The sequence below is a fragment of the Anas acuta genome, chromosome W, assembly GCF_963932015.1.
Source record: "Anas acuta chromosome W, bAnaAcu1.1, whole genome shotgun sequence".
NCBI classification, from domain to species: Eukaryota; Metazoa; Chordata; class Aves; order Anseriformes; family Anatidae; genus Anas; species Anas acuta.
In genome coordinates, this window is record NC_089016.1 from 29,674,883 (window position 1) to 29,699,815 (window position 24,933).

The following is a 24,933-nucleotide window of genomic DNA, read 5'->3' on the forward strand; positions in this document are numbered from 1 at the left end:
AGAAAGGGGAGAAGAAACACTAGGGTGCTCTTCTTGTCTGGTAATCTTAATAAGCTCGTCTTCTACCCTATTCTCTTGGTTCACTGGACATACAAAGTCCTCAGATGTATATTGTGAGTTATCACTGCACAAAACAAACAAAAAGATTTAGCACTGAAATTAACACCATATGATCCCTGCACAGCATTCCAGAGAACTTATTTTCTCATGCAGATTGCACAGTGTTAAAGAAAATACCATTGCTCTGAGACATTCAAACTCTTAGATGGATAAACATCTTTATTGCAACATGTTTTGCCAAATTTTCTCCTAAAAAAGAATGGTGCCAATGATGAAAATATAACGAAATTCCTTACAAAACAAGGGGGGAATGATATCTGTCTCCACATCTGCCCAGCACAGAAGTGCTGCCTGATGCCCCATCTGTGGAAGTGCCCAAGGCCAGGCTGGAAGAGGCTTTGAGCAAGCTGATCTAGTGGGAGGTGTCCCTGCCCATGGCAGGGGGCTTGGACCTAGCTGGTCTTTGAGGTCCCTTCCAGCCCAAACCATTCTATGACTATACCAGAGGCTCAGTAAGAGAAGGAAGTGTTCTCTTGCTTCTCTGGGGAAGTAACAGACTTCTGACCTTATACTGGAGCTCCTTTACTACAGCCATCAGCAGAACATAATTTTCCCAGACAAACCTGACTGTGCTCAGGAAGAGAATCTTATCAAGCATTGATGGTGACTCCAGAAACTACTCAGAGCAGAACAATACACTGCCAGCAAATGGCAATAACTTAGACTGAAATATTCTGATTAATTTACCATGAATATTCAACAAACCATTGGATCTTTCCAGTAAGTGCCAGTGGCAACAAATAATTCAAGCAGCTGTTGTTACAACACCTTGCACAGTCATGGTGTGTCACTGCTGGGTGCTGCAGCAGCATGTGTAACACAGATGCAGCTGCCAATTACCTATCTGAGCAAATAAGGAACTCTGTGCAGCCTTTGGGTAGCATCTGCTTACTCTGGTATCTGAAGTTCTCCATTTCTGCTGCAAGACTGATTAAGAGCCTTCATTTCTCCTGCAGGTTGTGTAGGTGTTTTCTGCTGAGCTGGCAGAAATATTAATGATAAAGAATCTTCAGGGCTAGCAGTTCAGTAAGAAGTTTCTCTGCAGTGGATAATGGTTATTTTAATTTGTGGTTGCACCACACACTGTCTTGTTCTCATTTGATTTTCTTTGGTGGACATTTTACTGCAGCTAAAGGAAATCTCTTCATGGGGTTTTCTCCCTCACAGAAAGCTCAAGAGCTATAAAATTCTGACAATGTTCATTTATTTGCGGAAATAATCTTGGCATGAAAAAGTTGAGCAAAATTATCCCACTTTTCTCATGAAATAAAGGTCTGTCCAAATTGCTTTCCCATCTGTATTTAGTATTTGTCACTTCCTCTATGTCTTTGAAGGAATGTCTAGACAAAGAGCAGTATCAGTAGCTTTTGCTCATACAATACTATAAGAGATGCTTTAAATGAACAACTGAATTCTCTAACTTCAGCTTCAGAATTCAACAAATATTACCAATATTTTTGGTAAAGAAGGTAAGAACATAAATATCTTGTGAACAAGGGACAACATTTATATTAAAAACATAATTTCACTAGCGTTACTCCTAAATAGTCATCTTCATTTCCCTTCTCTTCGAATAACAGATTTGCATTTGATCTTGGGGCTACAGACGGGGTCTAGGTAACATTCTTTGTCCATTTTGGAAGCTGAGAGGCATGACTGAGCCTAGCTTGGCTCTGCAACATGCACACAGCTCCAGTTCTTACAGTGCGCCATAGGAAACTAATCTAGAGATGTGAGACCAAAGCTTTGCATCTGAGATCTCTCAGCTGTTTGCTGCTTGTTAGTCACCGATTCCACACAGCCCTCCCTGGATGCTTCCAGACTGCATCATTTTTCTGTACAGGCATAATGAACACAGCCCTGTTGTAATTTGGCAGGACTTGTGAGCTTAATTCAAACCATTCCGTGCTGCTATAGCTTCTGGTATGTGTAATAGGGAGAAGGTCTGCATTAGCGAATGTCTTCTAAATTGCATGGTCCATATTGCTGTCACGTGTTCTGCATTCAGTAACACCAGCCCACTGACTATTTCAAGCCATGAGAAATAGGTCTTCTGTTTTACACAACTTTCTCTCTTAATTCACTGACTGGATGACTGGTGAGCAAAACACAGACAGAATTCCAGCTCTCAAAGCTGGCAGCTGGGGTCCAGCCCAGACCAAATTCTCCTTAAATGTGAAGGGTGAGTGCTGAATTTGTCCCCAGGCTTAAACTCCCCAGTGCCTGTCATTGCCATGTTGGGTCAAGCCAAATCCATCACAGTCTTGAAATCAGACAGATTTTCAGATCCACTTCTGGCAAACAGCACTCCTGTTAATCACCATGTCTGTGGGTCACTCTCTTTCTGTTTCCTTCATCTTTTTGTTCACCATTTTTGGATAAATACCTGGACAATTTGCACAGCTGCTAAAGTGGTTCACTGCCCACACTTAAAATCCAGTCACCAGGTTGTACTATTCTTGTATGTGTTCAACGAATGTACTAAATATCATATCTAAAGGAGCATTTCCTGACTCTGGTGCACCCCAGTGGCTACTTCAAAAAAAAAATACTTTCCAGGCTTTCCTGATTCTAGTTAGGCTTCACCTTTTATTGACAGAAACTGTATTGTGGCTACTTCACTGCACTGGATAAACTACATTTTGCTTGTCAGTTCTTTTGCTTTCCTATTCACTGGTAAAACAGCCACAGAAAGGATAAAAGATCATAATTGTGTTGAAAGATGTTAATTGTTGAAAACAACCATCTCTCCACATGAAAGAAGAGAAAGATAAAAGACCAAGAATACATAAATACTCATTCTGAAATGTTTGTTCAGACCTGGAATATGAGTCTGAACCAAAAAAATAAAAATAAAAAATTAATGGCAATGAGCAATGCTGAATATAGGTATGAAAATTTAATATATGCTGTTTATTATGCTTGGTTTACAAGAAGCACTGGGGGAAAAATAATGACCATGAATAATTCATGACAGTTGCCATATTTGTTTTTGCAAAGCCATCAATAACAGTTTGTATCATGGCATTAGATTATTTGTCAGCTTGATTACACTATGAGCACAGAGGCGGGAAGGGGGGCGATTTTTTTTCAGTTTCTTTTTTCCCTGGATCATGGGTTTAATTTTAGAGTGAAATTAGAATTGTATTTAATTTCCATCCCAAGAAGAAACAATACAATTTTGTTTATGTTCACCAAGGATCACAGAAGCATTTCCCAAGAATATTTTTGTTTTGCCTTGATGTAATCAGTCTATGCTTAGAGAACTGGAGGACCTAACTGTGATTGGTGAGGTCATAACCTCTGCAAGGAGTGGTTGCTGGGGATTTGTATAGGCAATAGTAACTAGAAGTCAGCTTTGTGTCTTCTCTAACAATACTGTTAAAAACAGAACAGAATTGCACTATAAGTTCTGGTTAAGTATGACTATGTATGTTCACCCCGACATATAAGATGTAAAATCTCTCACTAGCATGGTCGTACAATACCAAAGGTAGCAATAACCTGTACTACAGATGAATTCCCTGTACTTGTTTTTCCCATCCAGGTTCACTGAATTAAAAATCAAATGGCAGATTATTAATGCAGCAGTGTCCTTTCTGGGAAAGAAGCATGAAAGAAAGATACAGAACCAGAAATTATTTTTTGTCTTGTAGCAATATCATTAGCTATATGTCAAACTAAGTGACAATATTTTTAAGAGGTTATACATGAAGGGAATTCCCTTGTATATGACTGAGATGATCCTTACTACAGCTTGCATTGTAAATTTGTTTTCTCACTTCACCTTCCCCTTCCTTAGGCCAATATGTGTTTTTATATGAGTAATTGCCCATAGTGAACTGGATGACATCAGCTGAAGTCCTTCTATAAATCTCCTGATTCCAGAGAACAGTGTTGCCCAAATAAAATTTGTATGACTTCTTTGTTTTACAACAGGATGATGCAATTTCATTTCAAATGATATTTCAACTGATTTCACTTTGGACCTTCAGCTAAAAGAGTAAACCCACGTAAGTTTTGAAGGGATGCCAGCCTGCAAGCATTAAGAATTTTCCCAGAATATTCTGTGGTCAAATTTTTAATAATATAAGACTTTGTGAGGGATTTTCTCCTGTACCATGCATATATAAACAAGTTCCGTTTCAGTATAAGGACTGAGTACATGTGATCAAATCTGTTTTCTTCTATCAGTTTCTCAAGGAAGAATAAGAATTAAAGCACCTGTCACATGCATTTACCCAGAAAGCTGTGTAGGATGCCAGGAAACAGAATGGTGACAATACAACACAGCCAAGTGTGTGTGCATGGAGGGAAGAATAACATATAGTCATTGGAGAAAGCATGTGCTTACAGAAAACCATACTGGAAGGAGTACCTTTTTCTGGTGAAAAATTATGTAGCCATAATGACTAAAGGGTTGAATCACTGCATGTTCCAGGATAACTTCAAATTGGTAACACAAAGTACATCACTACAGTATGCATTAAATCTCTGGATCTCATTGCAATGTGATACTACCGGGGAAAACAATATAGTATGTTTAAGGTAAGAGGTGAGCCTCTGAATAAAAAAATATTAACCAGTGTGCTTTTCATACTCTTTATCTTTGTTTCTCCCAAGAGGGAGATCTGGGAAACAGGCAAACCCGTGGGGCGAGCAAGCTTGGGGAACAGTCATGGTGCTCTTGTTGCAATACGAGAGCTGGGATAGACAGTGGTGACCATCTTTCCCTACAGTGGTAAATGCTGCACCTAGATTCTTCCCTCTGTACTGGAAAGAGCTGCCACTGGCCAGAATTTCAAGCAATAGTACAGATAAAGTGGACTACAGTAGGACCATGGCTATTTTGCTGCCCCCTGCCCCTTTCCCTTTCCAGCAGACAGCTGATTCGGATGGCTGCCTTCACTGCGTATTTCTGTCAGTGGCTCTGTTTATCTGTGACATGATCAGAAGCTTTAATTAACAGAAACTTAAGAGAAGTGAAAGAAAGTTAGAACATTAATGGCCTACATCTTTATACCTATGCTTAAATCTTCCCAAAAGATCCAAAGCTATTACAAACTACTAGGAAATGGACCTCCTTAAGTATTACGAAAAGATCTTTTGTTATAGCTCAGAATTATTGCCTTTGAGAGAGAAGGGCAAGACATACCAGAAAATCTCTTAACACACTTCCTCTTTATATCAGGTAAGCGGTCTATACAAATCTGAATAGACATCTTCCTTCCACCCATGTATCTGACAAGAACACAAGCTCAAGAAAAGTTAATGGTCACTGCCTACTATGGACTCGACAATCCTTTTGGGTCCCTTGCAACTCAGGATATTCTCTTCTGTTTCGCCACAGGCAGAAAAACTAACTCACAGGGTTCTAAGTTGAAAGCAGAACCTCTGTAAAAGCTCATTTTGGAAATACATATTCTAAAGCATTGACACTTTTGCTAGCTGCAAAAGGGATTTTAGCTTTGTTCCCCCACGTAGTCCTTGCAAAAAGGGCAACTCCTCTAGATCCCACAGTGGCAGATTTTCTCTCTTCTTCCAGTGGAACAGAGAAAGGGAAAAGGGTCATCTGAGCTACTGGCAGCAGGATCTTGTAGTAGGGCTAGGTATGTATAAGCACTTCTATTTGTATTGGCTGGGGCAGGTGCTAGAGAGTGCAAGCTCAGCTCGAGCTCTGGCTCCAACATGCTGGAATCAGAAATATTTCCTGTGGTCAGAAGCTCTGGACAGCACAGACAACAACAGGTCTTTTACTGTACCCCAGGCTGGAGCCAGTGTTGGCCCTGCTTTTTCAGCCCTACCTTCCTTCAGCTGACATACTAAGTAGCCTGTTTGTAAGTTACCTGAGACCTTGATTTCATTCTTGAGAAGCCCTGTGAAGAAGCCTATTTTAACGCAGGCATAAAGCAAAAGCAAAGCCCAATCTACAGTGTAGATCCATCCCTTTAAACAAAACAAATGTGTTTCCCTTATAGAAGGGTGCCCGTAAACATGAACAAAAAGAGGAGTTTAAAAGAGTCTGATGCATATTGCTTTCTTGCAAAGTTAAAGCAAGAATAAATTTCCAATGGACCTCCCGCAAAATATTTACACTGTGAGTTTGATGCATAAAGCAAAACCGAGCTGTAGAGAAGCAATTTTTCACTCACCCTTTGGCCAGTGTTGCTATGCCAACATCAGTTAACTTCATTCCTACACCTACAAGACATCAAGGAAACAGAGAGTTTGTGTTACAGTAGAATTTCTGCAATATTTTCAGATTCAAAACAGCCATATATAGAAGCCTTAAGTATTATTTACTGATTCTTTTTTTTTTTTCATTTTAACAATTTGTCACTATTTTTTGAACATTTTAATGTACCCCAGTTAGAACCAAGATGTTTGTGTTCTGTATCACTAGAAGTCAAACTCATTACAGTCATTTACAGATAGCAAAGTTACAAAGAGAGCATAACTTATTTCCTGTCTGGATAGTCACTGGCAGGAGGGATACACTTTCATGACTGCATTTTAAGAAAGATTTAAAGTCTTCGCTTATGCACCTGCCTATATTCACTTGCAGGTTTATGTTTTTGGTGCTTTGCAAACTTGCACCACAATGTTTATCAGTAAGAATTTTGTATTTGCTTTGCTAATCAACCTGGTCAGTCAACCTTGTTTTTACTTTTTGGATGAGAAAGCTCAAATCCTTTTCTACTTCAGTATTTCCAAAACTTTTTTTTTTTTCATCCTGTCCCTTTGTTGACTTCTTTATAGGCAAAAAACAGTTCTGTAGTATGCATTTTGTCTGTACAGAAAAACAATGGTCTCAAGACCATTTTCCTAGGAGAACACTCTCACAAATCTCAACTGAAAAATGCAGCCCAATATTCAAATGACAGGATGATCATAGAGGAAGGTTGTTTCTCTTCAGCAGCAGCAGGTACGTTGTCCTTTTGTGGCAACAATCATTGTAAACAGTCATTGTACAGGTTCAGATACCATTTCTGTCATTTTCCTTCCCTCAGGCTAGGCTGTTGTTCTTTCTTTTCCCTTTTAATTATTTTAGGGGCCTCGTTTCGATGTTGCTGATTCCTGCTTTCTCATGTTAAACAATACGGGAAGTATTTCTCTATTTCTCTAGCCAGCATCTGCCTTTCTCTGTTCCAAGTACACGTATGCATATTGTGTTGGGTACAGGCCCAGCATATGAGCAGGGAGAGGGAGTCACACCCATAGGAGCATAAGGACTGCATTTGGTGTATGTGAGGAGTGTACTTCTTCTTCACCATTCTTTTTTGGAAGGAATCTGCTTCTTCAAACCCAGCCAGGACCCAAATGTGGAGCAGCTGATAAGTATTTAAGTATAAGAAAAAGCGAACGAGTAGGATGTTATTAAAAACTGAAAATCTTTAACCAACAAGGCATTTCATTAACATCTGGGAGGTGAGATAATAAACCAGATGACTCATATTGAATGTTCTGATTTACTGAGAAGACATGTGGAAGGACAACTCTCCCATTAAGAGTGTAAGATTTATTTTTCCCTTTTCCAAACTATTTTCTTACAACGATATAAGCTAGTTAAAAATTCCCTTTCTCTGCTGAATAGTTAAATGTCATACTACTGCATAGGTCACTATGTGTTTGCTGCTGCTACCACAGTAGGGAACTCGTGCATTTCTTTCTGTTCCCTAGGGTAACACACACACATAAATACAGTGCACTCAAAAGAGGCTAGAAAAGTAAATATCCTTTCTCTCTCTCATATTTTTCACTCTGACCTGCATGAGATTCTTTATAAAAAGAGCACATGCTATTTGAACTGTCTGAAAAATCTACACTTGTATTACTTCTCTGTTTGCTTTGCCAAAGGCACTTGCAAAGAGTAAGTCTCAGTGCCTAAATTATACTGAAAAAGATTTCAGTGAAAATACATCTGATGTCCCCATTTAATAATTCGTCTGCCTCCTCTGGCACTATAGTAGCTTAAACTGCAATTTCAAGAATTACAAAAAGTTTTGTATAGCAGTTTGTTTTTAATCTTGAGGGATGGTTTTCATGAAACTAATCTTGTAGAGTTATTGTTATGTAGTTGTATTGCTGTGATGCCTGAGTCCACACACAGCTCTGTATCATTACTGTGGCAGCCATTACATAAACATTCACTGAAAATTCCAGTTATGAGACATTCTTGTTTGCATAACAGATTCAGATTGAGCATTGCTCCCAACTTCTTGCTGCTAAATGGCTCAAACAGCAACATGCTGATGGAGAGGGAATCAGAGTGGCACACTACTTCTTCAGTAAGGCACAATGTAGGATGACAAGGGCTGTGGGAGGTTATGGCACAACTTTTTCATCACAGAATCACAGAATGGTTGAGATATACATTAACAGTTTAGCCCTACACTGCGGACTGCTCTCTAGCGCACTTGGAAGGCTCCTGAATTCCTGGTAAGACCATCCAAGAAGGCCAAACCAAAAGGCTGAGAGACACAAACTTCTGGAGCTTCCAGGGTGCAGGGTAAACAATATATCATGTATGGGATTAACAAGACATGGGATTTAAGAGTATCAGACATCTATTCATGGAGAGAGTGATGGCATGTATACACAGCTCCATGAAACATGATCCAGAGTTCCCAAACCAACAGTCTCAAGCCATAAATACACCCTGAGTAGCAGAAAGCAGATTTGTCAGATAGGACACAAGATGAACCACATGAACACAGGAATACTGCTTCTGCATACATCCTGCATAAGGCAACCCTGTAGTGTAGTCTAAAATCTCCTAAGCAAAACCAATTCACAGTATGCACACCTACGTGCAAAGATGCCCTAACCATATTATCAGCTGTGGGCCAGGGTACTGTCCCCAGCTGGAGACTGCCCATTACGAGGATACAGGAGGAGCACTTTCAGCATTGTCAATGAGCCACAGAGTACCAAGAATAACATTGCTCAGAAGTAAGTCCCTGGAAGCCCTGAAGCTATGGGATCTGACGATGAGCACAGCCATTTTACTGTTCCCCCTCAGACAACTCACCTTGCAGGTCAGTGACAAGCAAGCTCCCATTGGTTTTCTCATACACCCAGTGCTGGAAGGTGCAGCACTTCTGGCCAGCCTCTGAGTCTCTCCTCAGGAAATTGACTTCCTTGCCATCCCTGACAGAGTATTTCACAAATTCCCCAATCAGCTCCTCCTCCACTGTTGCATAGGGGATGTTATTAGCGGGGCGATGAACAAGAAAAATAGGGATAATCCTGAAATGAAAGGGTGAAAAATAATAAAACACGCTGAGCTCTGGCAAGGAAAGAGTAAGAAATAGACAAATTAGCCAGTGATCTCAGAGAGTAAATGAACAGCAACCAAGTCAACCAAACCAGGAGACCTAGTTTAGCCAGAAAGACAAAGAAATCCAAGCTAGGTCCATTTATATCTAAAGATGCATCATAACAAAATATCAAATAAATCAAATAAAATAATAAAATCAAATAAAATGTTGCTTGGAGTTTCAGGGTCTTCCCAGAGAGAAAGACTGAATATAAGGTGAGAAAGACAATAGGTTGGAAGGAAGTATTTGCTTCACTGGCAACATGAACTTCTTGGTTGCCAGAGCTAATGCTATCTGGAGAAGCAGTGTGGTACCTTACCTCACAGATAGACTACTTCTGCTTGTGCTTACACTGGGATAACTCAGCATTTTTACTAGGCAACATTCTAATATTACAGTATAAATCTCCAAAATTAAAACCTTAGAAGTATGCAAAAAAGCATCATCAGTGTATATTAGAGTGGAATTTAATACTGCTGTGAGGTAATTTTGGAAAGCCATTCAGCTGGAGTTCGTCACTTTATCAACTACTTTATGAACATACTTTATCAACTAGCTGACACGTGTTCCTGCCATTATCTCAGAACAGATGGGGGGATGACTGTGACCAGTTTTACGTGAAACAGGTTTCTAGCAGCTTGCTTTATTAAAGCCAGACTAAAGGAAAAGAAATGGGTCAGGGGTTAATAGAAGTGTTAGCAGAACTCCACTGTGCATGTATCATAAGCAATATTAAGACCACAGAATCCCTTTCTCTCTCCTTCCTATCTCTTTATAAGTATCTAGCTGCCAGCCTGCTGCTCATTATACGGCAGTGCTCTCTCTATCCTTTTCTCAGTTTTATAGTCAAATGTTCATAGATAGGCTAAGGCTGTAGCTTTAAAGCCAACTCTGGAGAATGCAGATGACTTTTCCCTTGCTCTATTTCCCTTATAAAATGCTCCTTTAAATAAAAGTTTGCTCTGACAAGGACAGGCTAGAAGAAAGTAATCAAGCCCCGAAATTTTGAAATCAAAAAGCAAACCAAAACATGTATGCTCACATCATCTCTTTTCTCTGCTAGCTGCTGTCTTCCAGCCAATTACTTAGAATAAAGCAACCAGATCTAACCTTCTGTGTGCTTGCTATTTACACCAGAGTTCGTTTTTGTAGGGTGCATGCTCTCTCTCTTGTATTAAAATTAGATGGTTATATCCCACACCTAGAGAAATCTCTAAAAAAGAAATTTTACCAGGAACAATATGTTTCCAGAAAAGAGGCTGACCTGCACAAACATTTTCACTTAAAGATTTCACTGCCATCTCCAATACTATTTCTAACGCTGTAAAGGTTGCTTTAAGGAACCTTTCCAGAGGTTGCATTTTTAGTACTGCTGAAATTACATTTTTTTGAGAAACCTTTGTGTAGAAGCAGTCACAGCCACAAGGTTTTTGCTCAAACTTTATTGTATAATTACAAAAATACTCACTGAAAAACGCTACGAAACAGTTCTAAGAATATAGCTACCTTTATAATGCTTACGTAACAGCTTAATTTTTTTGCTTTTTTCCCTCACAAACCCAGCAACATCACACTGACAGTTTTATCTAAGAGCTGCAAAGAAAATAAAACAGCAATGCCGAGCATGCACACTGCACACAAAGCATCCAAATGGAGTTGGTCCAGCCTTCCTCTTCCCTTTCAGTTCTGCGTAAAATGGCTGCCACTGTGAATAGCATGGATATCAATTATCCTACTTAGTAAAGACAGGAAAATAATTTGCAATAAGAAAACTGCACACTGTATCTGGTTAGCAAAGGCTTCGTATTTTGCAGCTTGAGTCAGGGCATTAAAATGTTTTATTTAACTGTCTGTGGATAGGATCCTCAAGGCAATTGACTTGATTTTTTATGGACACTGCTGAGAACACAACTCTATTTTTTTCTTCAGTAAATCACTGCAGCTTAGCAGACCTTGTATCATCTAAAAGGAGATACAGATCTAGCCTGCTGTCAAGCACGTAGGTCTTATCCTTGAAACAAAGCAGATGGAATGTCAACCATCCATTGCAGTTTCAACTCTACACAGTAGTTTGACACTGGAACAGCAAATCCTTTGAAAAAGTTCTATTGCCAAATCTGCAAGGCGTCATCTCCCAGCTTCAGGGGCAGAGATAATTCTGTACACATATTTGTGAAATGGAAAATTTCAGATATGAAATAGACCATTCTGTGGGAAAATCTAGAATCAGATTTGAGCTTTGCTGGCTTAACTAGAAGAGGGTAGATTTAGATTAGATATGAGGAAGACATTTTTTAATATGTGGGTGGTGAGGCACTGGCAAAGTTTGCCCAGAGCAGCTGTGGGTGCCCCATCCCCAGAAGAATTCAAGGCCAGGTTGGATGGGGCTTTGGGCAAATTGATCTAGTGGGAGGTGTCCCTGCCCTCAGCAGGGGGATTGGAGATAAATGATCTTTAGAGGTCCCTTCCAACCCCGTCCATTCTATGACTCCATGACATGCATCCTTTTACGTAGGAAACTTGCCAAAAAAGTAACTTCATACCAGCTACAGAGTGATCATGATTTCTCTCAAGGTTTCATTTTTAAGGGAAAGTTGGAAGGTCTGACTTATTTCCTACTGCTCTTACTAGATGATATTAATAGCATTATATTCTCCACCAACATGACTCTAATTTCCTCTAAATTTATAATATAAACAGGCCTTTTACTCCTAGATCTCTGCTACTTACTGTCTCTACTCCTTATCTTTTTTCTAAAGGAACGGGAATCTCTCATGCCACCTGGATACACAGTATTATTTACTGAGTCATGATTCCAAATGTTCACAGGACTCCTCTTTCTTCTTTAGAAATCAACCCCAGCAATTGGTGGGCAAGTGAGGCACAGGACTGTGTGGCACACGTAGACGTGTGTGTATGTGTGGTACTCACTCTGGTACTTCTCCAAAGCCTTCCAAAGGTTCAGCTTCAGCTGCATATATCTTCGCATACTCTCTTGCAGTATTTTGGACATAGCATTCCTATATTACAAAGAGATATCCATATGGAATATTATTCAAAACACTTAATAGGTCAGCTGTTTGAATATTTCCAAGACAGCTTTTCCCCACAATTCTTGCTTGCAAAGGACTGAGGAATCTTACCTGCAGTGCTAGTTTGTAGTTCTTCTGAACTAGATCATCCTTACTCTTGGTCCCATACGTGATAGCATTGTGCACTTTGAGAACGCAGGGATGGCCAGGGCTGAACACTGGTACAAGGCCTTGCATTACTTTACTCCGGAAAGCTTTCCGATGCATGCCTTCACCAAAGTGAAATTCTTCTGTAGCTATTATTCCATGCAGGTTCCCACCAAAATAACTGTCACTGATGAAATCTTCTCTGAACATGAGCTGCATGAATTCAATTTCTTCCACACCTAAAACACAATGCCACTTTGTTCAACACATCTTTCTGCAGTCACAGGGAAAGGGATGGACAGGGGAGGATGAATGTATCTCTCCATAGAGGATTAAAGAGTAGGCTCTATGGAAGCAGAACTCGTGTCCTCACTTGTGCTAATATGAGGCTGGAACATCCCTCCTCTAAACATAGTTTGTTGCCTCTATTGTCCAAAGCTAACACAGAGAAAGGCGGCAGCTCAGTTTCATAAGGCAAGAATACAGAAAGTATCACAAAACTTAGAGGAAAATATAACAAATATTTAAAAATTGTAAGGGTAGTTGTAAACTGGAGCTTCAAATGAATGTGAAGTAAGTCAAGCTGGCTGAGAACTAAAGAGGCATTGAGAGGATACTGAGATCCGTCCAACTCTGCTGTTTTGGGAAGACAGAGACCATAATAAAGTTATAAAGTTAATGTGCAGCAGTGTATGTAGACATGAATTTAAAAGTAGAACACAGTTCTGTGCCCACTGTGTTCCAGGCACATCACATTCTCCTGAAGCTAGCCTTCCTTTTCTTTTCAGGAAAGCCAGAAGAAGTTGGGGGGGGGGGGAGGGGGGCTTTTGCTGATACAACCAGAGCTTGTTTTAACTTTCAGCTTAGAACCTTTTCAGGAAGAGATTCTGTCAACCTGTTCATACAGGCATTCAGCTGAAAGAGGTCTCAGACATTCTCTGGTATGACCATAATGAAAACTTGCCTCTCCTAGTACTAACCACATTCTCTACAGAAGCTCCAGTGCTGAAGACTAGCATGCTGAACTATTTATTTATTTACAATCTGGCACACCAAGCACCAAATTAAAAATGGGTTCATTAGCAAAGGCAGAAGAAAACAGGATTTTTATTTCTTACATGATATTGAATAAGATTTCTATTCTTTCTATTTCTAAAATTTCTACAGATGACCCCATCAATGTCATTCAGAGAGTAATTGAGTGATCTTTATATTCAAGAGAAATTGGTACAGTAATACTTGTTTTATTCCTAACCATAGACTTCAACAGTACCACAGAGAACATAAATCAGAAAGCTCCTTAACTCCACCTACAATTCTCTGTAAATCAGAAGTTACACAGTACTGCTATGTGAGAACATCTGTTTTTAATTTTATTCTTCAAGAACAAGAATCAATTGATTGAATGAACAACCTGACTAATACAGTGTGTTCAGATATTGGTTCAAATAAACCAATTTGTGATGCACTGTCTATCTTTAGCTGCAGCACAGCAAGACATATGCCAAGTGTGATCAAACACAAGATAACATATGGGGAAAGCATTCCAAATCTTAATGCCTGTCTGGCTCTTGGAGTAAAGTTACACAGCAGGTGACTTGCAAAGACCATGTGTTCAAACACAACTAGCAAGTTTTTTCTGCCAAAGCAACTTTCTGTGCACTGTGTGTCTCTGTCTCTGTGTACTGTGATGCAATGCTGCTTCACTGTTTACTGTGTGCGAAGTGCTAGTGAATCAAATTAGTGGGAAGTCAGTCAGTCAAGTTCAAATCAGTAGTCTGTCATTGTGTACTCCACCCCCCTGCACAAAGCATTCTACCCTACATGAAGGTATTTCACCAATGAAACTCCCAAGAATTCAAGTGGATTTTATCTTTGATGATATAGCAGTGTTGACTACAAAAAGGAAAAATAAGTAGCAAAAACACAGTGTTGATTCAACAGCTTGAGGGATTCCCACAGTTTCTGACAGAGTAACTGTCAAAATGTCTCTTGTACTCTGTAGTCCAGTGAAATGTTTGAGGTGTTCTGGTTACTGCGTTTCAGATTGAGATCTAAAAGGGGTGAGGTACTACAGCTGAAGCCCAGAGCTCAGCTTCTCTATGATTTAAAGAAATTAAAAACCCAATCACACATCTGAATTTTGAGTATTCCTCAGTTCTTTAATGAAATTTCACCTGGATAGTATCAGGCACAGACTTTCCAATTTGCACAGTGCATGCCCTGTACCTTTGTAAATGTACTTAATCCTCATGAGAATTCAAGCATGAGTTGTAAATAGCTGCATTCACACCACTCCCCAAAAACAAGCAGTATTGGTGGAAATCAAACTGTATGGCCTCTTTGAACTCATACTAGAATTTATACTGTGATGACTTTGTTGTGTGATTTGGAAATCACTAAGGACATGAGTATCTCAAACAAACAAAATATTCCTTAAATTGTTTTGTCTCCCCTGAAACACAGATTTTGTGTAAACGTAATGCACCTCTTGTAGACAGAGAAAAAGGCCTGTGCGTTCAGAACTAGCTGAAAATGCAGCAGCTGCTGAAATGCTGCATCCAACTGTGTGTTGAGCACACAGTGATAAATGCAGGGTATTAAATATGCAGCGCCAGCTGTTGTGAATGCATGGCCTTCATTGCAGGGCCATGGGACTGTCTTTGAAAAAGTGTATTGCAAAACTGTTTCTGCTAGCCCTTGAGTTGCCAGTGTCGCATTCAACAGCACCTGTAGTTGACACTTCTGAGGAATAATCAAGGGCAATGGAAAGAGCTGCAACTGCTACATCCGTAACAAAAGGCAGAAAAAGTAAATTGAAGGTGTATTACTGAATGGGACGGGTAATTCAGAGACATAAATACAGCTGGAATTCTCAGTAAGGCCTCTCAGAGCTCTCTGCTTAGTGAAAGTGTTCAAGGAAGAGAAGAACTACCACCAGTGTGTGAGGATCACGTCAGGGATTAGACCAGGCAGGCTGCATACACGTGTTGACAGAACAGGCTGATGTCCTTTCAAGACCACCCTCTGAATATTTGAAAAGTCATGGATGTCAGGAGAGGACCCTAGTGACTGGAGGAAAGCAAGCATTGCACTCATCCTCAAAAAAGGCCAAAAGAACAATGTAGAGAACTGGAAGTGAGGCTGGGTGGCCTCACTTCAGTTCCTGGAAAAAAACACAGAGTGAATTGTCTTGGAACATATTTATGAACCACGAAGGAGAAGGAGGAAGGTAAGGGTTAAAACCTGCCAGACCTTCTGTTATAAAATAACTGGATCTGTTGAGATGTGAAGAGGAGTGGCTGTCATTTAACTTGACTTTAGCAAGGCTTTTGAAGCTGTCTCACGATATTCTTGTATCCAGTTTAGACAAGTGAATATGCATATGAGTAGAAAACTGGTGAGATCATCAGGCTCAGGAAGCAGTGGTTAATGTAACAAGCGGAGTACCACAGGGGTCCAATCTTCACCTTGTCCTCTTTTAACATCTTTGCCAATGACCTGGAAGAAGCAATGGAGTGTTTGCTCATAAAATTGCAGGTGACATCAAACTGGGGGAACAGACAACATGCTCTAGCGCAGGGCTGTCGCTCAGGGGAACCCGCATAGGCTGGAGGATTGGGCCAACAGGAACCTCATGAAATTCCACTAGGGCAAATGGAAAGTCCTGCACCTGGGAAGGAAAAGCCTCTTGCAACAGCACAGCCTGGCTGGGGAACAGGTCTGCTGAAAGGGCACTGCTGGGAGTCTTACGGACAGAAATGAATATGAGCTGCTAGTGCACCCTGGCAGCAAAGGCCAATTGCACCAGGGCTGTGTCAACAGTAAGACAGCCAGCAGATCAAGAGAAGTGATTATCCTCCTCTACTCAGCCCTCCTTAGACCACAGCTGGAACACTGCATCTAGTTTGGGGCCCCCAGTACAGTAAAGACATTCAAACAACTGAACCACTTTCAGCAGTGGGCCACCAAGATGATGAGGGGCCTGGAGCACCTGGCATATGAAGAGAGTCTGAGGGAATGGGGCTTGCTCAGCCTGGAAAAGAGAAGGCTTCAGGGAACCTAACAGCAGCTGGTGCATAAAACTATGAAGTTTATCAAGAAGATGGCATGAAGCTCTGCACAATGGTGCACAGTGAGAGGATGACAGACAACTGATGTAAATTGAAACAAGAGATGTTCAGTCTGGATATAAGAAGAAACTTTTTCACAAGAACAGTCAAGCAGTGGCACAGAGATACCGTGCAGTCTCCATCCCTAGATGTTTTCAAGATCTTGTTGTATAAAGCCTTAAGCCACTTGGTCTCACCCCACAGTTAACCCTGCTTTGAGCAGAAGATGACCCTCTGGGGTCCCTTCCAACCTGAATTATGTTATGATCCTATAAATGGACAAGAGATAAAAACAAGGATTATGATTTAGTACAAATTAGGTGACTCAACTGAAACTGATTGCACTACTACAGCCTAGCCATTTCCTAATCAAACACAGTTCGTTATAACTGTTTATGTATATCTGCTCATTTTCTTATTAAGAGGGTTCAGAAGTGCTCCTTACAGCTCACACTATCATATCTTGGGTCAAATTCACAAAGACAGTGCAGCTTCTTAGTAACTTTCTGATAATGTTAAGCAACTGTAGACCCAGTTTACCTGGGTGGTAAAAAGATTTGAAAACAGTTTGTACCACCAAATCAGAAGGTACACATCTTGGGTGAAAATACTGCTAATTATTTTGGTTATATTTTTCCATCTTTCGTTCTATTTGAAAATAAGAAGGAACAAAGATTTAAGCACACAATTAACTAGACGTGTGTACTTACCTTCAAAATTCTGAAAACTTGAAAGATGTTCCAGGACTACAAGGAAACAAAGAGATTTTCAAGAAGAATGAATGAGAACTGCCATTGTTGTTATTAATTCAAATTATAAACTAGGATTTACCTTCAGAAGTCAGATTAAACTCCGCAGTTACCTTTCCATATATATTATTCAAGCAGCAATAATACATTCCTTGGTCTTTGTCACTGGCTTTAGCTATCGCCAAAGAGACAGGAGAGTCATCCTGGGCACTGGAACAGAATATATTAATTTTCCACATTAATACCTCTAAAAGATATTTCCATGTATCTGTTCCTGGAATTTCTGCCTGTCATTGCCAAGACCGATTCAAATATGCTGCAAGTAGAGAAAATATTTCATTTCACCCCATTTAGAACCATTCACCCTATTAAGTGTTTCACAATAGCTGATCATACTATATTCTGAGAGAAAAGTACTTCAGCTTAATCCAGATAAAACGAATTGAATCACACCAAAAGGCATTCTAAATTTCCCATTCATGCCATGGCAAATATGTAAAGTGTGATGGTAATGGTAAGATAGGGTATATCTCCAAGAAGTTATAAAGGGTGTCTTCTCATTGATACTTAAAATATTTGAAAAAACTCTGCATGGGAATATCTGAAAACACTTAGCAATGGCATGTTATCCCATGAAGTGAAAATTCAAATATTTTGTTACCACATACTTTACTTGTCACTACAAAAACAATTAATTTGTTTTCGATGCAGTTTCCTTATTGAAACACTGCAACATTACTTAGCAGATAATATTATATAACAATAAAACAATTGTGGTAATATCCATTACCAATATGGTAATGCAATAATCAAAATCAGTGTAGTTAAAACAAGAATTAGAATAATACGAGTAGTCTATCCAATTCATTCAATGTTTCCTCTCAACTTAAAATAGCATCTTGGCAGATGCCTTCCTATAAATATTTTTGATTTTTGCAAAATTGTGCCTTCTGATAGAAACATTTTTGTTTTGTTTTGTTTTGGAAACCGTTAACTTAATTTTTGAAGCACTATAAACAAATTTTAAGAGCTATTTTATAAGAAGGTTATTACTGTAATGGAAGAAAATAACTTGTTCCATAAAGATGTTGTTTTAGGAGAAGCTGGACAAGACCCTGATAGAGGCTGTAGGAAGCTTTTGTTTTCCAGTCTTCTCATTGCCCTGCCTCTAGTCACTCAGAGTCAGGTTAACTGGCTGGGCAGAGGGAAGAGATCATTTTTCCTTAAATGCAACTCCATCTTTTAGTCCAACCAGCTTCAAGCTCCATTTGATACGGAATATAAAGTTCAAAGGAGTGATCACATCAAGCTCTACATTGCATGTTAGTTGTTTCAGCAATTCACTACCACCACACAAGGACAGATAGCCCGCCACATATTAACCAGGCGTGTTTATATCATTTGGCCTGGGTGTTGAGGTTGAAACTTCAGATGATCTTTTACTGTACTTGGAAGTTGGATGAGACTGGTTATGAATGGGCTGAGAGGAATTGCAGGTGATGGAATGCAAACTGTAACAAATATTAATGCTCTGTGTGAAAAATACTTCTTAATTACCCTATTTTAACTTATTTTTTGCACCTATCATACTAATGTTGTTACATTAAAGAGTGAATTACTGGCACATTTAGTATTTTCTCAACCGCTATTCAGAAATTAGCAGCCCATCAGAAACATTTACTCACTTTCTCTGCAGTCGAGCTAGTAACTTGGAGTCTTTAGTCCATGTAATGGTGGAGTCCCCATGAATGTCTCCAAACTGGCAGCACAGCTTAACATTTCCAGAGCAGTCAGGGAACAACTCTGCTTGGATTTTCTTCAGCAGCTTGGGAGCTTGAAACAGAAGAGCCACAGTTTAGGATTAGAAGATAATTACAGTGTTGTGGCAGTTTAAAGGAATCCCAGAACATTTTGCAGATATTGTTCACATGAATCTGACATTACTGATAAATATTACTTTTTTTTCTGACGCAGAAACCAAGGTTTTAAAATACGGAGGTTTTAAGACTGATTCAATGCCCCACCCAGCCAATGGAAATGTTTTCAATGCAAAGACATTCTGAATTTATGGAACAGGACCAAAGGGAATTTCTAGTCTGAAAATACATCAGAATAACATTGTTTCTTACTATGAACACATTCTCTCTGACTGAAGAATCAGCTGGCTTTGAAGCTAAAAATGAGACACCAAAATGGTACAGCGTACCATATGGTTACATGATCAGAGTTTATATCAACTGAATCCTTGTATGTGGTGCATTTTTTTAGCTAATCACAGCCTTTGAGAGAAATGACTCCAAGTCCCGGGAGATGCCCAGGCTCCGAGCACACCTAATGCACACGGCCAGGACCAGGTGTTTTTCAAGATGCAGGGATGGCTTCATTTCTTTTAAAACACAGCTGGAGGGAGAACCCACACTCTGGTTAGATATTTGCTCTAGCAATGACATGGCATTTGGTAACGGCAGTGGCCTTTACTTCAAAGAATCAATTTCCTGCTTCTAAAGCAAGTCCCTACTTTTCCAGACCCAGGACATGGTTCTTTTACTAAACGCTGACCGCTGTGCAGAGAAAATCGCAGAATTATTCAGGTTCCAGAAATAAAGCACCCTGCCCAGTCCAGGAAGGTCCTGATAACCCGGCTCTCTGCTAAAGCTGTTTGTTGGCTCGCTCCAGTCCCTTCTGAGTGAGCTGGCATGACACATCTCCTCGCTGGTCCCCTGCCAGCAGTCTAACTTTCCCCACCTAACGCCTAAGGAATGCTAAATCCGACCCAAAGGGTCAGGCACCTGGAATTCGTTGCTATGTTTGACTTGCAGCCACTTAAGTCCTTAGGCCTAAGAATCCTGCTGAATCAGGGCTAAAACAGCACCGGGTATGCGACAGTACTGGAAATAGAACTAAAGGCTCCAGTTTTCCTGCCTCACCCACAAAGCCCTTTCTCCTGGAGGTAAAAAAACACACAGGAGCACACTCTGAGTGCATACTGGGCTAACCACGGCAACCTCCCCGTAATGTCGGGAAAAGGCCCATGCAAACACTCTAAAATACAAACACACATTCCCTTCAGTCTAGAATGCAGCAGAACAGAAGCAGGAGAACAAAATTCAGCCTGAATATGGACAACATTTTTCAAGTATAGGCTCAGATACATGGAAAAGGTCTGTTTTTTCTCAGTAGTTGCAGTTTGCTTGTTCTACTTTGAAGAAATGTGTCTCTCCTTCTCCCACACATTTGGTTCTCTGGTAATTGCCACTTCAGCTCTGCTCTCAGTTATCGTTGGTGGGCCTGCAGGTGTATAGCAGACACCTACAGCAAATTCTCACCATGTCCAGTCCTTTTTCTTGCTCAGTATAGCTCGTCTCCCATTATTCCCTTTCACAGTCATTTCTTGTAGACAAACATGCTTGCAAAGGACACATTTTTGAATAAAGTTGTTTTTTTTTCTTTCTATGTGATTGGAAAACTGAACTCTGACCAGACTTCACTATAGTTTGAATCTCTGAAGAGCTTCAGAGCTGTTTAGCCTACCATTAGTCACTATTCAGTCTTGCTCTTATCTTTAAAATTATTTCATGATGTGAACATAAAAGACAATGTCAGAAGGCAAAGATAAGACCTTGGCCCTTGCAAAGTATCCATGGAAACCACAAACACCTCATCTGTCGAGCTGTTATGCTGCTACTACTCCTGTCTGCATTTTATCCGTTAGCAATCTCCTGGAGACTCTGACAAGCAACCCAATTCTCATCTGAATTATGTGCTTCTTATGTCAGTTTAATAATGCTAATTTCATCAGTGTCATTTCTGACCAATCGTGGTGAAAAGGGATACAGAACCAGCCATCAGTCATCAGGCAGGACTGCAAAACATTCTGTTTATCAGTGGCACCCTACAAGTAACAATAATACTTTGCTAGCAGTAAAACCATTTGGTAACCAAGAGAGAGTAATTGAATTTGGGAGCTGCAGTGTGGGAGCATAACTGGGAACACCGCCCTGCAGGAACGAAATGACATGCTAGGACTGGGCTTGCCGCCACTGTGTTGTGTGCAGTTAGGTGCTACCATCCTGCTACACAGCCCTGAAAACTGACTTGAAGAGACAAGTGAAAAGTAGGCTTTTCAAAAAGGATAAAAAATAATAAATATATTTGTCAGCAGGGAAAAGGATGCTAGGGAGGTACCAGCTCTGTGGCATGAGGATAGCAATAGTTATTAAGTTACAGAACTGTAAATAACATCAGTGAGGGCAGGACACTTTTGACTGCTAAGATTTCAACTGAGGGAGGCTTGCAGTGGGTTTAACGAATTTGAACTTCCTACTGGAGTCAGAAGGATGGGAAAGGACAGAAATGACAATCAGTTTTCTCTTACCTTTGCTATCCTTTTTCAAAATTAGTTTCCTTTGCTCTTTTCTATTTTCTTTATGAATCACGTTTGCCTCACTTCTAACACAGCTAGGATCCTTGCTGACATTTCCTCTCTCCTCCAGTCGGGGTTTTTTCGACAGTGTTGCTGGTGGTAATTTCTTCTTTGCTCCAGTAGCTAAGTTCTCACTCTTTGCTGTGTGTTTACATTTGATGGGCTCAGACTCAGCAACAGTTGGTGATGTCTGGCAGGACTTTGACCCTTCTTGATTTTCTGGCCTTTCCGCACTGACTGAGAACGGATCATATGTGGCCAATGCTAAGGAGTGTGGCTGAGTCCTGCTGTAGGGTGGCTGCCTTTGAAGAGAGCAGCTGTCCCCCGAATCAACTGCTGGCAGGTTAACTAAAGCACTTAGTGCAGTCTCTGAAGTCATGACTCCTTCGTCTTTATCATGCTCAGTAGACTTAATTGAACAATCAACCTCAGCCGGCTTGCTGGAAGTGATCAAGTCAGGAGAGGACTGCTTAGCGATACTATTCCTAATCCGCCTCTGAGCCTTGGAGCTAATTAAAGCGTGCAAAGGAGACTTCATTTTAGCAGCATCCAGGTTGTATTCAGTAGTTCTTTGAATCTCTTGTTTATTTCCACGCAAGATTGCTTCCTCCTTATTTTCTTCTGGTACCCTATGGATGTGATCCTGCAATGCTTCGCAGAAAGCTTCCAACTCAGTCAATTTTTCATCTCCTTTGACAGCGGTTTGTGTGCATTCTGTTTGTACGCGACTTCCTGTGCCAGAACACCCCACTGCTGCTACACTGTTAAGAGAGCCCTCTGACTGCCTTACAGGTATGAATGGTGATGTTTCTCTTACACTCTGTTGCTGGAGATCCATCTGATTACCGATGTCTCTACAATCTTCCTTCGCTACTGTGCAGTACTCATTCTGAACCTTTCTAGGCAGCAGGGTACTTACTGACACTGACGTTACATTCCCAGAGGCATACGTGGGACTTTTCAAATAACCTGTTTTTAACTCTTCGTCAAACTTAAAGGTGTTGTCAGCAAAAAATAAATGTTGTTCAGACACGTTATGAGGGGAAACTGCAGGCTGACTCTCTGAAACATGCCTAACTCCAGAGTCACAGGATGCTTCAGCCCTTTGTTCATCACCTATGAAAATGGCTCTCTGTTCTTCTCCTGGTTTACTTGGTTCATATTTGGGCACTTTTACAAAGAAATCTGTTAAAAGGGGATTCTCAGAAGAGGCAGTGAACATCACTTCTTGTTTTTCTAATTCTGTCATTTGGTGCACATTTTGGGGTAGATTCTTACATGTTATGGTTTCAGTAGTCTTAATGAAATTAGGCAATTTCATTGGGTAACTATATTTCTGTGTATTAGAAGCAACTTGAAAATCTTGAGAGTCATAATTTTTTGAAGGATGATAACTGCTACAATTAGTGCCATTTTGTGCATTCAACTCTGAGTGATTTCTTTTTTCTGGTAAATTATTTTCATAACTTCTATGTATGGTGTTAACAGAAGAGTGTTTTTCATGTGTAAACTGATGGTTATTTTCAACAGAGGAGTTACTGGGGAAAATAACTTTCTCCTCAGGGAAATATGCCAGTTTTTTTCTTTCTAGGTAACAGTCTTTAAAATGACAGTCTTTACCAGCATCTTCATCTGTGGTCTCAGTCATATTCTCATTTATCAAGGATATGTTCCGCTCAGTATGAGGTAATTGTCCAGTTGTCCAACGTGACTTATCTGACATGTAAGCTGGGTTTTGTTTATCACATGCTAAGTTACTACTCTGAGCATTTTTTAATCTTTGAGAATCTGTATCACATGTTTGGAAAGTGTTATTAACGGTAAGCTTTCCTTCCCGAGAAACAGTCATTTGAACAGCTCCATTATTGACAATTAATGTTTGATTTGGCTTCTGCTCGAAGCACTCCTCTGTATTTAATATACTATTTTCTGAAATACAAGTGGATGGTGTTTCTGTTTTATTTTCAGTGCTAGAACTTATACATAAACCATCTGCTTCTACCACTCGTGTAAGAGAAAAGTTTTCTATGGATGCACTGTTACACGCTTCATCTGTTTTCAGTAGGACGTTAGAGACACTGCAGTCTTCTTTCTCTGTTCTTTGTCTAGTAGGTGGCTGTGTAATAGGTTCCTGCTGTTCTATGAAATTTGAGGGCAAAGGATGATCAGAACAGGTCTCTTGCACAGAGTTCGGTTCTGTGACTTTGGTATCTGTCAGCCTTACCTCCAAACTTGTGATTCCCCAGTTTTCAAATGGGATTTGATAGTCTGAGTCATCTTCTTGAAGAAGTTTCCAGAGCTTGTCATGCACTGCAGATAAATCGGCATCTCCTTTGCACCCAGGTTCTCCAGATTCCAGAACTGACTTGGGATTAGCTTCAAACAGAGACTCATCACATGATACACTGCAGAGAGTATCTCTGTCATTGCCATCATGCGAATCAAAACCATACCTTCGCCCTCCCTCCTTTGGCTCATCACACAGCTTTGCAGAAGAGAGAACAGCACATAAACTTTCTTGTTTATCAGGAACAGAGTCTGCGTCCCATAAGGGAAAAGGTGAAATGTCTTTCTTTGATTTGTTGCCATTACTACTAATATCCTTCCCTTGTTCCCAGAAGACTTGCTGGTGACAACTTTCTCTCTTATCACAAGGAGCACAGTGTTGAGAATAGGTTTGTAAACTTCCATTTTTTGCTTGTAGTGGCTTTTCAGTACATTCTGAAGCTGAATGGATGTTTTTTGCATTCTGGCAGGTTATGAGGATGCCTTCCTTTGCTATTTCAGGCTCCATACATTCTCTATCACAATTCTGGATAGAGATTTTAAGACTGGCACCTTGATTCTACAAAAAAAAAAAAAAAAAAGTGATAGAATTAAAAAATGGGACTGCTGCTTGACACAGGCCTGAACTGTAGACCTAAATTGAAATGAAAGTTTTTGTTGTTATTGTTGTTGTTTGTTTTTTTAAAGTATTTGTCAACATCTGAGGTTTCTGGTTTGTAGCTATCACCCTACCCTGACAGAAAG

At 40.1% G+C, this 24,933-nt stretch overlaps 1 protein-coding gene across 10 annotated transcripts in view; it reads right to left on the bottom strand.

Annotated features, from left to right (window-relative positions):
• Positions 1 to 24,933, bottom strand: part of ALPK2 (alpha kinase 2) — a 79,041-nt gene that overhangs the window by 40,271 nt on the left and 13,837 nt on the right. For 6 of the 10 annotated variants that reach the window (XR_011090697.1, XR_011090698.1, XR_011090696.1 and 3 more), the window contains 8 exons: positions 21,856 to 24,748; positions 19,166 to 19,313; positions 17,563 to 17,690; positions 17,442 to 17,477; positions 12,584 to 12,858; positions 12,372 to 12,460; positions 9,152 to 9,369; positions 6,273 to 6,321 (listed from right to left, as the gene is read on the bottom strand). Coding sequence is in view for 5 of the 10 variants with exons in the window: in XM_068665146.1 (XP_068521247.1) it covers positions 6,273 to 6,321; positions 9,152 to 9,369; positions 12,372 to 12,460; positions 12,584 to 12,858; positions 17,442 to 17,477; positions 17,563 to 17,690; positions 19,166 to 19,313; positions 21,856 to 24,748 (3,836 nt within the window). In the remaining 5 variants the exon portion in view is untranslated. Of the gene's footprint in view, positions 1 to 6,272; positions 6,322 to 9,151; positions 9,370 to 12,371; positions 12,461 to 12,583; positions 16,121 to 17,441; positions 17,478 to 17,562; positions 17,691 to 19,165; positions 19,314 to 21,855; positions 24,749 to 24,933 lie in introns of those variants that run through there. The other 4 variants (XR_011090699.1, XM_068665149.1, XM_068665147.1 and 1 more) reach the window with 4 other exon arrangements.